General features: G+C 38.0%; 1 protein-coding gene across 1 annotated transcript in view; it reads left to right on the top strand.

Annotated features, from left to right (window-relative positions):
- LOC127622295 (adenylate cyclase type 1-like) overlaps window positions 1–14,786 on the top strand; it is a 90,040-nt gene that overhangs the window by 24,518 nt on the left and 50,736 nt on the right. Inside the window, exons 3-5 of the mRNA XM_052096359.1 lie at window positions 6,091–6,209; window positions 7,381–7,492; window positions 13,834–13,961. Of these exons, the coding sequence (XP_051952319.1) occupies window positions 6,091–6,209; window positions 7,381–7,492; window positions 13,834–13,961 (359 nt within the window). The remainder of the gene's footprint in view (window positions 1–6,090; window positions 6,210–7,380; window positions 7,493–13,833; window positions 13,962–14,786) is intronic.

Here is a 14,786-nt window from a genome sequence, read left to right as displayed (position 1 = left end):
GACACTTGGTCAAGGGGGCGGAGTCAAGATTTTAGTTGAGAATGCTCAACATTAATTCATAATATTCTGCTTCATAATAAACACGTTAGGGGGCTTCGGCTGGCCAGAAGACTGTGGTCCTCTGAAAGGAGCCGATCCAAACTTGAGACGTGAACATGCAGGGGGGAAGCGTTTGCTAACCTCAATTCATAGGAGGGACAAAGCCCATCACCCTCGCAAACAAAAGCATTGCCTTGACTGACTGTTTCCCCAGTGCAATCAGTGGGGGGAGCCGGTGAATTCAAACAGACACTCCTTAATGTGATGTGCTTGGTTAGACTACAAAACCATCGTGTGTAGATCCAAAAGCTAACTTGAAATTTTTATTAAATTCAGAGAGAATAATGGCACTGACGGAGCTCTCTGCGTTTTGGTTCGCCATCACTCAGTTGTGGAATTTTCTCTTATTTCGAGTTTCTTATTCCACGGCCAGGGTTCCACGGACCATGCGGGAACTCATCTGCTGCAAGAAATGCTCTGAACAGGGGAGAGAGAGAAAAAGATGCAGAGGCTGTGCCTCAAACTGCCTCATTCATGCAAGCTCTCTCAGAACAACACAGAAAAACGATAATGGGGGAATGGAGCCCATTTTGTTTACTTACCGTCCAACAAATAAACATCTTATACAGCATTTCTTAGTTGTGGCAGTTTGCCAATTGCATGGGTTTCGTATGCAGATTCACCAAAAAATGGCCACCGAGCTGAGCCAAACACCAGCCATTACAAACATGGGCGAGAGTGGTGCTTTCATTCGGGGGGAGGGCGACAAACATGCGAGAGTCCTCTGTCCATCCGTAATCCATTTTCTCAAGCACAGAGCCAAAATCCCAAATGGTTACAAAGTCATGGAGCTCCATATTTGGTGGCAGTAGAACTAGAACAAGTGGGGATAGCGCCTTGTGATGAGAAAATGCAAGCCTTGATTAAGCACCATTGTCGTGGTCCATCCTTTATAATGCAGGTTTTTATTAAGCTGCATATGAAATTTACTCTGAAATGTATGCTCTTTTCAAAGCCGTTCTTATGTGTTGCCACTCAAAAGGGAGAAAATGTAATCATCGCTCCGACGTGAGATGCCAGAAAAACAACACAGGCTTAGACAATATTCATGCCCTGAAGTAAAGAAAATCTGAGGGGACGGCGCTATGGGTGATGCTTATAAGGAGCCCATGACATAGCTCTTAGTGGTGACCCTTAAGTGCCATCCGCCAATGATTTGGCGTGATTGTATAGGGCTTCAGACCACGTGACCACTTATGTGTCCCCAAAGCATTTAGTGATGCAGCATGGAGTTTCCTACGAAAGTGAATTAGGACATTGGAATTAGGACATTAAGGAAGTAAAATGCACTGCAAATTAAAGTCACTTCACTTTTTTATCTGCATACATTTAAGTAGACTAAAAGCACTTTAGACTATTTAAAATGTAGAAAATATTTTCTTTAATTATGAACTTTATCAACTTAAGTGCAGCACAACAAACAGTCAACACCAAATATATTTAAAAACCTCTACTCCAATGCAACTGCACAACTCTCTAGACACACTAGGCTCTAAAAGCCCAATCCTTAAAGCGACACAGCTCTTTTTACTTGTTTCAGATCGAAAGGTTTGCTGTATCAGTTGCCGTTTTTGTGGGATAGACATTTCTGGACAAAGCTGCACACACAGCAGAAATTGATGCACTTATTTGAAAATTGTCTTGTGCCGACAACCTACTGGAACAAGCCAGATACATTTTTCATTTTTCATTATTCCACTTTATTTCTTAGTAAGACTGCTTCATCTTTAGCTGCCATTGTAGATTATATCAATGATAAGGATGTGAATCACATAGCAACATTAGCATAACTTATCTCCCTCACCGAGCTCTGGGCAGATTGCTGTGGATAATTACTGAATTACTGAAGTGGAGAGGGGCATAAGATGGAAAGATGCAAAACACACTCATACAAACTAAAGCAGAGGACACTTTCCCCTTGTTCCTTAGCGACTGAAATTGGTTATAATTGTTTGCACATGACTCATCCACCTCCTACCCAACAAACTCCCTGAATAGAAGGTAACACCACCCACTCTATACATCATACCAAGCTGTAACACACAACTCTCTCTCTGACACACATGCACACTCAGTTCAGATATTTGGACCAGTCTGTAATCTTCTCCATCTGTATATACAGAAAATCTATGATATATAACTTGAGTAAACTAAATGCACATTCAGCATTAATTGTTACTGTATTGATGGAGATTGAGATTGTTACGCTTTGTGTGAACTTTCTGGGACAGTGAGACAGAGGAAACTAATGAATTGAAATGGAAACTTTTGGATTAAATAGAAATACTGGAATAAGTGAAAAATAAAAGGCACAATCTGTGTAAGCTCCCCTGGGAGATGGGGATCCCCGTGCACCCACAGGCCCTGGGGCTTAAAGGTGGGGTATGTGATTTGCAAAACGGCCGGCAGATTTTGAAAATACACAACTCTAAGGTCCTACCTTCTCTCCTCCAACGCTGGCCCTGACTCCACCCATTCGAAAAACATGGACGCCGCAATCATGCACGAGCTGAAAACTCAGATGCGCAGTGTTCTAGCAGTGTTCTAGACTCACTAGTCAAACAGTGCATTCACCTGTCAGACAATTTTTCAGAGCAAATTGTTGACACAGCAGGAGGAGGGGGTCGCATACCACTCTTGAAAGGTGTAGAGCTGATTTTCTCATAACTGTAAAAAAAAGAACATCGCCAGCCCTGGCGTCTGTACAGCGGTCTTCTATTCAAAACAGGATTCATAGAAATGTGGAACAACCCCACTAGCACTATAAAAGCTCTATTCTCCATACATAAATACAATCGCTTCCTGTTACTGGGTCACGAGCTTTGAGTATGCACACGAACGGGACACGCGCGCCAGGGTGGTGGGGGGAGGGGGGCATGGTACGACCGTTTGATTGACACATTTTCTGTCCAATGATTCTAGATGGTCTTGAAAATGATTGGCTGGAGTTTTTCGAGTCCTGTCCGTTCCACAGATGATTAAATTGCTTAATTTTCATTTCAGTGCTTCTAATTTACAGCCAGTAAGTGGGTTAGGAATAGGATTTCAAGTTATTTTGAAAAAATGGTCAAAAAAGAAAATCACATACCCCACCTTTAAGCCCAGGTAAGCCCTTTTTATAATGCGGCCCTGCAAACACCATTAATCCAAAATCAGCCCAAAATGCAGTCTTTCTTAAGACGAGGCTGGAGCCTTTCTGCAAGTCCAATGCAGATGAATAACAAACAAGCAAGTAAAAGATAATATATCCATGTTTTGAATTACAATACACTAAGCATAACGAATAATGAACACTTTCTCAAGCTGTACGTCCCAAGAAACTTCTGGCTGCACAAAAGATATAAATAAACTCCAGTAACTTTCCTCGCATCCCGCTCCCGCCTTGGTGCGTCCCATTGAGAAGTGATCATTCCTGTACCCTATTCATTTTGAAGACATTTATTCTCCACTGTGAGAGCTTCAGATGGCTTAAAGGTGATAATGGTCAGTCAGAACTCACTTTTTAATTGATTCTTATTGGAAAATCTGTTTGGAACAACCCTAGAACATAGATTGTGGTCTCTTCAAAGTGCCCTGCAAAGGCACAATCAGCTTCAGACAGAACACAGCCAGACGCGCTGAACAGATGCAGAGGGAGGCTGCATTCACATTTTAGAAAGCATTTGATTGGACAAGGTTTCTCAACCTCTATGTGACGTCATCTATGTTCCTGAGTGATTTATTCCATAAGAGAGAAACTGCAGATTTGAAATGCTTATATCGTTTGAAAATGAATTTTTCAACGTTTAGAAATACACTAGCATATAAATTACTTTAAATGTAATAAATATGGACTAAAAGCAGCAAAACTTTATTTAGATTTCACTAGGCTTTAAATGTGTTGTTTTATGTTGCAAACTAACTGCAAATTGAAGCGGTTACAGATTGTCCCATTAAGTACATTAGGACAAAACCCTTAAGTTGGGTAAAGTCCTGTAAAAATTCTTAAAAGAACAATCCAGCATCCTCATTATTGACTGTATATGTACCTTAGTACACAATATATTCAGCGACAGGTAGCTTTATAATGATTGTCAACAAGGAAAATATTTGTAATCTTTAGGCTTAACTGACAGATCCTATCATATTCAAGAAGCTAAAACAATTACAGCAGTGCTACTTATTGTACAAACTCTCAAACCAACTTTCATCCCAGTTATGCCTTGTTAAATCTAGTGAAAAACAGACAAATTAGGTTTTTAAAACAGGCGGCTTGGCTTCCTGGGGTTTGCTCATCAAGAAGGCTTTTATTACCTGCTTTTAGAAACGTATGGCTTGGCGATGAACTGTATGCGTTTCCACGGAGACTTACCTTTGCCATGCCAACCAACTCCAACGCTTGGAACTGTGATCTCTCACAGAGTTTGCCCTCTGCAGATATCTGAGAGTTTATTAGATAAAAACTGTTCAGAAAACAGAAAACAAAAAAAACAAGTTTTCATCTGACTGTACCCATAATAATGGAGTTTTTTATTGGGTATACTGTATCAACCACAGACACTGTTATTATTGATCTCAATTCACGAATCCCTTTAGATAACTCAATATTTTAATGTCTTTGCTATATTTCATCTGGGAGGGTTTGATAATGTAAGTTACAGATATACTCTTATACTCTTTGAGTAGTTCTCAGAAGTTCTTTATTGAGCAAATTAATAATACTGTAATCTCTGGCTTTACAAACTTTTCCTTAAGTATTCAGACACCCTCAACTTTTTGTACTCATATGAGAAGGTATTAACTTATATTACAGATTTTGCACCCACTTTATTTTTGGTGTCTTTAAATACAATGCACTTAAGCATTTGATACAGTGCACTTATTATGTACATATTTGTTGTTACATTGTACTTATATTTAAAGTACCTGTATTTAATTACATTTGTAGTTACACTGTTTACATTAGCCCTAATGCTAAACCTAAACCTATAGTTACACAATAAGTACATTTTATTGTATGTATTTTATTATTAGTATTCAGTAGTTAAAGACATACAGTATAATCTAAAGTGGGGCCCAGTTTTTTTTTTTACATTTATTTTATTTACTTTTGCCACCAACAAACAATACCCCATTATGACAATCTAGACAACAAGTTTTTAGGAATTTTTGCACATTTATTAAAAATAAACAAACTCTTTTCTCTTATTTACATTGTTTACAATTAATTATTTGCACTTTATTTTGATAATACTTAAGATAATTTTCAGATCTTTCCCTGATATTCAAATTTAAATCCTGTCACATTTTGTTGGTGACCCAGAACCCAGTAGTCACTCTGAGCAGTTTCACTAGTTTCTGTACAGTAGTTTCAGAGTTCATGTGTATCTAATGAATAATAAATAATGACAGAATTTTCATTTTTGGGTGAATTATCCCTTTAATAAATAGTGCCAGGTCTGCTAAAATCCAGGAGCAAAATGTTATATACTATGAATTTTTGTCATGAAAACAAAGACCAAAGGGTTTAACACAGTACATATTAGGATGTACATTTAAGATGTTCTGATTGATTAATGAGCATGTTGAGTGATTAATCAGACAATCATGTTTGTTGTGTGTTCTAATTACTTGTAATTGGAAGTCAACACCCACCAGACACACTGAGGAAGGCCGTTAGGCCAAAATGTCTGTGTCCCCATTGTGCGGATCATTCTTCTTTTGAGATACTTAAAAAAAATCTAAAATATAAGATTTAAATATAAGATACGTTTTGATTTGATTAACATTTTTTCATAAAAGTATTTTTCCATTTATGTTATTTCATAGTTTTGATGACTACAATTATTCTAAAATGTGGAAACTAGTAACAATAAAGAATGAGTAGGTGTGTCCAAACTTTTAACTGGTACTTTGTGGACTGCCAGAAGCCATAGCATTATTCTAGTACATTTTATTTTAAACTCTACTGTCGTATTCAAAATGTTGTTTGTATACACAATTATTCAACAGGAACGCCTCCTAATGAGCCTGCTGCCCAGAAATGTTGCCATGGAGATGAAGGAGGACTTCTTGAAGCCACCAGAAAGAATCTTCCACAAGATATACATCCAACGGCATGACAATGTCAGGTATTGAGAGAAAGAGTGAGGTCCTTTGTAGGTTCATTTCTTGACTCAGTCAAGCCATTCATGTTCCAAACCCACACTTATTCCATGAATGAGAGATAACACTACATTGTTAGTTTTCCCAGACCAGGCAGACTGTGTCAATTCTATTGCACTTAAATGTGATTGTGAAAACTGAATCAATGAGTCAATAGGAGTCAACAACACTCCACTTACATATAGCCATCCTCGCTCATGAGTCTGGCTCCCAACCAAAGTGTGCGCGGCGCCCACAGCGCTAGTGCTATCAACTCAAGTGCTGCTCAATTAACCCGCACAGCCCACATATACGGAGAGAAAGAGAGTGAGAGATAGAACAAGAGACTGCTGGGGGCCAAACTTACAATAGCACATACAGTACACACATAAACAGATGCCATAGCTGTGTTTGTCGATTATTTAAAGGTGAACAGTTACTTGATTAATTACTCATGCACATCCTTAGTTGCGATCCAAATATGGGCTGCAGGTCTATCCAGTAGGGAATAGACAATGCAAACAGCAAATAATAAAATGCAATATATTGGTCCATAGTTAGGATTGCAAAAAAATTTTGTTTATTAACCTTTAAAAAACAGGAGAAAATGCTTCCCTTTATTTTGTTGTTGATGTCAAATACCATGCGTCCAATCAACCATGACAGTATTTTCTCACAAATTCCTCTGTAACTTGGTCAAAGCTAGCCAAATTAGGCAGATGCCGACATGCATGGGTTGTGTAAAATGCATGCAAGATAAAAGAAAATATGACTCATGTAGACTCAGACTACATTTAATACAGGTTGCGGTTTGGTACTGCATTGGGTCACCACTTGTTCAATGTAAAATCTGTGTCTTGAAGCAAACCAGTTGAAAAACAATTGCGGTAAATAGAGCACATGAATGTAATGTATTAAACAGACTCAGTAGATACTGCTTGATTCAGAACGCTCAGAACATCTGAGATCGTTTAAGAATTTACACTGATATTACATGCCCTTGGTTCAATTATTATTGCATTGGCTCATTAAATAGCATGTTTCTAATGAAAGACACTATTATAGCTCATCCCCTTGCACTTAAAAAGAACTGACAGTGTTATTGTGTGGAATGTCTGTAGGGAATCATGAAACCCATTACTCTCTTGTTCTATACAGCATCCTGTTTGCAGACATTGTCGGGTTTACCAGTCTAGCCTCACAGTGCACAGCCCAGGAGCTGGTCAAACTGCTGAATGAGCTCTTTGGGAAATTTGATGAGCTTGCTACAGTAAGTAATTCCTTTGCATGCATGTGCTTGTGAAAAAGAGAGAGAGAGAGAGAGAGAGAGAGAGAGAGAGAGAGAGAGAGAGTAAAGGACGCCAAATGCATTAGAAAGCTCAAATGTGTAGGCATATGCAGTAACTTATATGATTGCTTACAGTCTGTCAGCAATATGTTAATCAGCATTATAATCATAATCCCCATTAGTGGCCAGCTTTTCACAGATTCACTATGTACACTGCTTGAGAAACCATAATATCCATGAACATCTGACAGAAAAGGGACAGTAGACTAGAGACTTCTGACAGAATCCATTGTAGGAGGAATTCACTAAGAATAAATTGCAACCGGTTAAAGCACTGGTTATTTGCATGTGCTGTCTGTGCTGGTTTAGCACCTGATCACTAAAGGAATTACAGTATGCAGATCAGACAATGCCGTGAACGCGCCCACAAAATTGTTGCTGAACACAGTTTGTATGAACATTCTTCTTCACCAGTTGATTATTATTTGATGGATTACTGCTTAAAGATGCTGCCTTTGAGAATGCGCGTCAAAGGGAAATGAATACTGTGATTTCACGTGGTGTGACGCAATTTTAGGCAGAGAGACATGATCAGTAGAGGGCAATCGTGCTCCATTCTGTGAACCAACACCGATCGCATATGGTTTAGTCAGTGAGTTTATTTCTCCAATGGGACCATCTTATCCAGGCTGTCAGCGGAAAACTGAAGTGAAAACTAAATCTCAGCAAAAGCCACATCAAGCAATATTGATCAGCTATGGCAATACATTGTACAGATGAAGTTACTGTTTTCAAACAAATGCTATCTGACAGCACCTCTTTATTAATTTAAAATGTTTTCCCCCTTGGGTGCTTCACTCAAATTGAGATGAAAATGCTGTTTGTGTGGGTAAAACACCCCTTTTCCAAATGATTATTGGAGATTTGGTAAAGATAGGCTTCTTTAAATTATCTACAGGATCGATGGATCGGGACAAACTCAGGATTTTACCATAATTTATGATTTTTTACGAATCATCGCATTGTTATCATGTCTATAAAGACCCATTTGACCCTTAGCTGCTGTTATTAGATTTGAACTATTCATGAAGTAATCACACAAAATCCGATCGCAGATGGCTGCTTTGAATATCCAAAGTGCAACTGCTGTGACAGATATGAGGCAAATAAAGATAATTATGATTTTACAGCATATGAACAAGAGCATATGAGAAATCTAATGGGACGAACAGGACCCTGGCTGTTTATGAAAGGAAATGTGAATACAAATAATGTAACGCTTCTAAACATATGCTTTTGCATATATTTTCTATGCAGTAAGTCACGTGTTCGATCGGCTGTTATTACGTTTGAATAGGATGATGAAGTAAAATATTATTTGTTTTGTATGTGAACCAATAATTCAAGTTGTAAAGACATATTTTGTGTTGCATGGTAGAATGCCTTTTTATATGCCACATTTCTTAGGCTTTAGAAGTGCATTATGTGAAGATTTGTATTCATCAACCTGTTACATGTCTGACATAAACATACAGGCATATTGAACAAAGTTAAAAGTTATTTTGCCGATAGTTAAAAAATTAAAATGACCAATTGCGCATCAGAGGATAAAGTCACCTGAATTCACAAATCACAATGAATAACATTATTACTATACGTCTACAACAGCGCACAGTAGATGTTTAGCCAAATAAAGTTTGAAATTCACACCACACACTGTGGTCTAAAATGCCCATGCTAGATGTATAACACGTTAACTGGTTTTATTCCAGCCAAAATAGTGTTTTATTTCAAAAAACGGTTGGGTCAAATAATATTTTACTATTAAGGCATACTGAACATTTAGACAGAAACAGTATGTTATATTTACATGATTCCCTATTCCATTGGGGAATTCTGCTAAAACAATGACAGTCTATGACATCCAACGCCTGGTCGAGACTGCATTCCCCAATGCTGCTACGCCAAACAACGTACAAGCTGGTTTTAGATGTACAGGCATCTGGCCTTCCAATCCAGACATTTTTGAGGAGTGTGACTATGCACCATCACAGGTCACAGATCACCCTGAACCACCTGCCTCCCTGGTCTCCACCTCAGTTTAGCCAGCCCAAGCCTCCACATCAGCTTAGCCAGCCCAAGCCTCCACCTCAGTTTAGCCAGCCCAAGCGTCCACCTCAGCTTAGCCAGCCATAGCCTCCACCTCAGCTTAGCCAGCCCAAGCCTCTTTTCCAGTTGACCAGGCAGGTCAAGCCTTTTCTCAGACTCAGCCGGACCTCTCAACTCAAGCTGTTAAAAAAGGTTTCAGTCCATCTGCTTTCCATCCATTTCCCAAAGCAGAACCAAGGAAGACTGCCAGTGGGAAGTGAAAGAGGAAACCAGAAATCCTGACAGATACACCTATGAAACAGGCACTTGAAGAGGTAGCAAGGAAGAGGACCATTAAAAAAAGTGTAAAAAAACAAACAAAAAAGAATAACCCTGCCATCTGGAAAGGGGCAAAAGAAGAAAGCCAAGCAAAAGGCACAAGCCCAATGATCAAGAGGATTCTGAAACCTCAGCTGATGATAATTTCTGCATTGTGTGCATGGAACACTTTGCAAACTCAAGGCCAAAATAAATATGTCAGTTCTGGGCCCACAAAGCCTGCACTTCAGGGGCAGCAGTCTACATTTGCCACAATTGTGACAGTGATTGAACCTGTGACACATGCACATTCAGGAATACAGTCCACACGCACACACACACACGCACACTCAAACACACACAGAAATATTTTTTCAGTTAATAAAATTTTTTGAAAAATTACGTGTTTTTGTAACTTTAAATTGTTCATCTAATTTAATACAATGTCTTCTTTATTCTTCAATAAATTTCTTGTATAAATTGTATAGTGTGGATCTTATTTTAACAAATTACCTCTCATTGTTACATCCATCCCCAGCTATTGTTACAACTCACCCCAGTTGTGGGGTCGGTGGTAACAACGGAACTCTTTGTATTTGACACTAACTCACATAATATGTGATTGTGTATTAAATGTCCAAGTGAAAAATTTTGAAATCTGTTAAAAATTGTGAAAAGTGCAACACATGCATTTTTATTCTAAGTAGTCCAGCTGCGGTATGCAGAGTGATTTCATTTGATGGATTGCCTAATGCCACATTTTCAAAGGCTACATCTGTATATTATTGATAGAAACATTCACAAAACATCTAATTTGACCTCCTGAGACCCGGCGTCCACATGTGTGGACATTACGTTTTGGCTTTGCTATAGGCTATCGTTAATTTAATTTAAACTAACTGATCTCAGTTCAGGAGACTCTAGGGTATCATTAAAGGGTTAAACTTTCGACACAAGTCATATGACAAAACAACATGGCGCTGATCTCAGCTGAGTTTGTCTTTGGGAGAAACATACATCTTGTACGAAATCTGATAAGACACCTCATTACGTTTCTACATTAAAACTTGTTTGAGTAAAAAGAGAAGAGTCCCTAGTTTCATCCGATATGCCAATTTAAAAATTTATATCCATATACTGTGAAACGGCACGCTGTTAAAAACAGTGACCATGTATATGTATGTATGTGGACTATAGGCAATTGTTCCTTAAAATATCCTATATTCACTGAGCATTATCACATTGAGAATCAATGTATAAATCCAAAAGCTGAAAAATGCTTTCAGAGGCTGTATATGTAGTTGGAATGAAAATAAGGTGCAGACAGACACCTTTGCTGTCTGCTATGAAAGTCTGATTGTTTTGAAATATAATAGCACAACTCTACTCAACAATCTGCATGATTTGAGGTATGATTTTTGTTTGCTTTGTGAGTTACTCACTATGTTCCGATCCACCAGTAATATCAGAGATGCATGCCTTAGCAAACACCAGTAAATATTTTAGCAGACCCTGACTGTGGTAAATTGTTAATTGTGATTGTTTTGATGCTAAAAAGTTTATCATTTACAATGGTGCTGGGTAAGATCCTATAGAAGCGTCTCAGTGTCTTTGATGTAGAATGACTGTATATTGCAACTGTAGCATTTATTAGAGGCCATTAAATTTATTGGATCATGAACTGTAAAGCTGTTGCTCTAGCAAGTTAAAGCAGTTTGTGAGAGTTGGCAGAGATGTGCAGATGTGGGTTAGTATGCTGGTATAATAAACAAAAGAAAACAGATTAGCTTTAAATTTTCACTTCCATAATTGTTACCTGCATTTTTCAAAGACTTTCTAGGCTCAGCAAGTCTACATCTTAGCTAAAAAGTGAGGCTTTCTGTGCAATGCAGTGCTCTGCCACAATAAAACATTTTACAAGTTTGACATTAGTTAAAAAAAATCAGGCAAGAGTTGACTGGCACAATTGTGTTTGTGTTCGTGCACATGTGTGTGCATGTGCCTGCCTGTGTGTGTATGTGTGTGTGTGTGCTTTGTGATTTCCCACAGGTTCTCTTGCCCTGTGGTGCCAGATGGTGCATCTTTAATGAAAAAAAAAAAGCAATTGATTGATTTAGTTTTTCACTTTCTTCTTTATCTATTTTTCTCTTTGACTCACACTCTCTTGCCTCATTGTTTATGCTAAATATATGTGGCAGGCCTAATCCTCATAATATATTTGTAAAAGGTAATGTGCATCAGTTTGTGTGACTGTCTGTGTGTACTCATGCTCATCTCTTTACTTTTAAAACATGAGTGGATGGAATGGCTTTGTACACACAGCAGATGTCCTTGTTTATAGTGCTATGAAATCGCAAAACAATTGCACCACTTTTGCATGTTCTTACAGTGCAAAAATCTGCATCTTATTTACTAACCACCCGCAGTCTAATTAATACAAGCGCAATCAGCGCTAAAATAGAGATGCATCTTGAATATTTAAATTCAATCATTGTCATTCCTTTCTGTGTAAACATGCCTCCCCTCTAGGTAAATTAGGCTAATTTTAGATTGTGCTTTATTTGCAAAATTCTATACACAATAAACATCTCTGAAGGAAAACTGAATTTTATTAGATGTTTTTGTACATTTCTACTGATCATGACAGTAGTACTTCATCAAATGATGGTCAAATTATGGAGGATTTTAACATGGAATATATTCATATAAGCATACTTTCTGCATATTAAAAAGATGATTCAGATGTCTAGATCACAGTAGTGGAATGATGCTCTACAGTTCAGTGGTCTGCTACATTCTTTGCTTTACAGTGCTCAGAACAGGCACGCAAGATAGAAATTACACCATGCAAATTGTGTTCTGCACATATTTAGTGGGTGTTTTTGCACCATTTCTTGATCTGCAAAATTCTTTAGTGAATTGGGTGCTAAACTCGTGCAGAGAGCGCATGCAAATAAATTTAACTTTTAAAGGTCACAATTCCTTATTCCATTTTTTAATTCCACCCTGACTTTTTTTTTTTTTTACATAGCCATTGGTTTGTTCCAGAAGTTGTTTTATTCACTCATATCAAATTGTGGAAATATAGCAGATATCAAATTCTAAATAACCCGGTTGACGAGAGATATTTATCAACTGCATCATTCAATTAATGACAAAACATAATATACGCAAGTGTGTGAACGCAGATGTGAGTGCTTGGTCACCACATTGCCAACCCAGTATTCAAGGGGACAAATTAACTCTGTGCCTGGATGTGTTATTATTTAGGTACGTTGCTATAAATATATTGACTTTAAATTACTTGCCCACCAATATTCTCTTCAAGCTGTTAAACCAAGGTTATTTTTCTCCATTAACCAATATCTCATGGAGTTTTGTGTTCCTTGCCACAATTGCCTTCAGCTTGCTCACTGGGGGTCTAAATACAATTATTATTTAATTGTTTAATTTGTATACACAATTTACAATCATATTTAATCAAACTACAAAATGATTACTTTAACAAAAAAATTAAACTGTAATATCTATAAAAGTCTTAATGCATGATTTTCTGTAAAGCTGCTTTGATACAATGTGAGTTGTGAAAAGCTCTATACAAATAAAAATGACTTGATTTGACTTGACTTACTCCACCATGACAGTAGTTGACCTGAAAGAGAAAATTCATTGTTCAAACTAATCTGGCAGTAGTGCCCCTCATGGCAACCTCGAGAATGCAACATGTACTTGTGTTTGTGTTATGAATTGAGTTCAGAAACATTTTGGAAAGCAATCAAGCAATCGAGATAGCAGTGTCTGCATTTACGTACTTGCGCAGAGTATGTTTCGGCCTTTACTCTCAATTGCACATACATTTATTAGCTTTTTTTGTCTCTTGAAAAGCTCCATCATTCCTTTGTGTGTGTGATTGGCAGGAAAACCATTGCAGGAGGATTAAGATCTTGGGAGACTGTTATTACTGTGTGTCAGGCCTGACACAGCCCAAAGCAGACCACGCTCACTGCTGTGTGGAAATGGGTCTGGACATGATCGACACCATCACGTGAGTGTGGACCGCTAGAGCACTCTTGTGCTACTTGGTTTGTGGCTTAATCTCATTCTGTTTTACAGAAGTCACTGAGCTGGCCAGCACAAAGCTACGATCATCTGACAGACTCTATTTGAAAGATATAGAGTGGTATAATTTGTTTTGGAACGTGTGTGTCTCTCTGTGTGCGTGTAAGACCTGTCCCACTATATTCATTTTTCTGCTCTGAATTCTAAGGAGGCTTTCGCTGCTGCAGTCTCTTATCACCTCACACAGGTGCTAGAATATGCACACACACACATGCACACACACACACACACACACACACACACACACACACACACACACACACACACACACACACACACGCACACACATACACACACTTCCTTTCTCACACTGGTGTAGAGTTCCTGCTTTGTGTTGGTAGCAAACAGAGTAGAAATTCCTCCTGCCAAACCCCCCCTCTTTCTCTCTATATCGGCATTATAGAAAGGGATGAGGAGAGAGTAAGAAGCTTTTGAAAAATATGCACAAAAAAAAATAAAAACTGACTTTATTAGATATAAATATATGGTGTCTTTTCCACGTAAATCACTTTACCTACTTAAAAGCTGCACTACCGAACTTTGGGCTCTTATCGACATGGTGGTTTTTGAAACCTAAAATTGCAAGAAACTTGCAGAGGAACATTTTGCGACTCTGTAATATTTTTATATTACAATCTACAGCATCAGTGGACAATGCAAGTTACTAATAATGCTATGAATGAAGTATGGGGATTAAATATATTTTATGAAACATGAAAATAATATGCAGAATTATGGAATATATCAATAA

This window comes from Xyrauchen texanus, chromosome 28, assembly GCF_025860055.1.
Source record: "Xyrauchen texanus isolate HMW12.3.18 chromosome 28, RBS_HiC_50CHRs, whole genome shotgun sequence".
Taxonomy (NCBI): domain Eukaryota; kingdom Metazoa; phylum Chordata; class Actinopteri; order Cypriniformes; family Catostomidae; genus Xyrauchen; species Xyrauchen texanus.
Note: the sequence above shows the minus strand (reverse complement) of the source record. Positions and strands in the feature narration are given on the sequence as shown.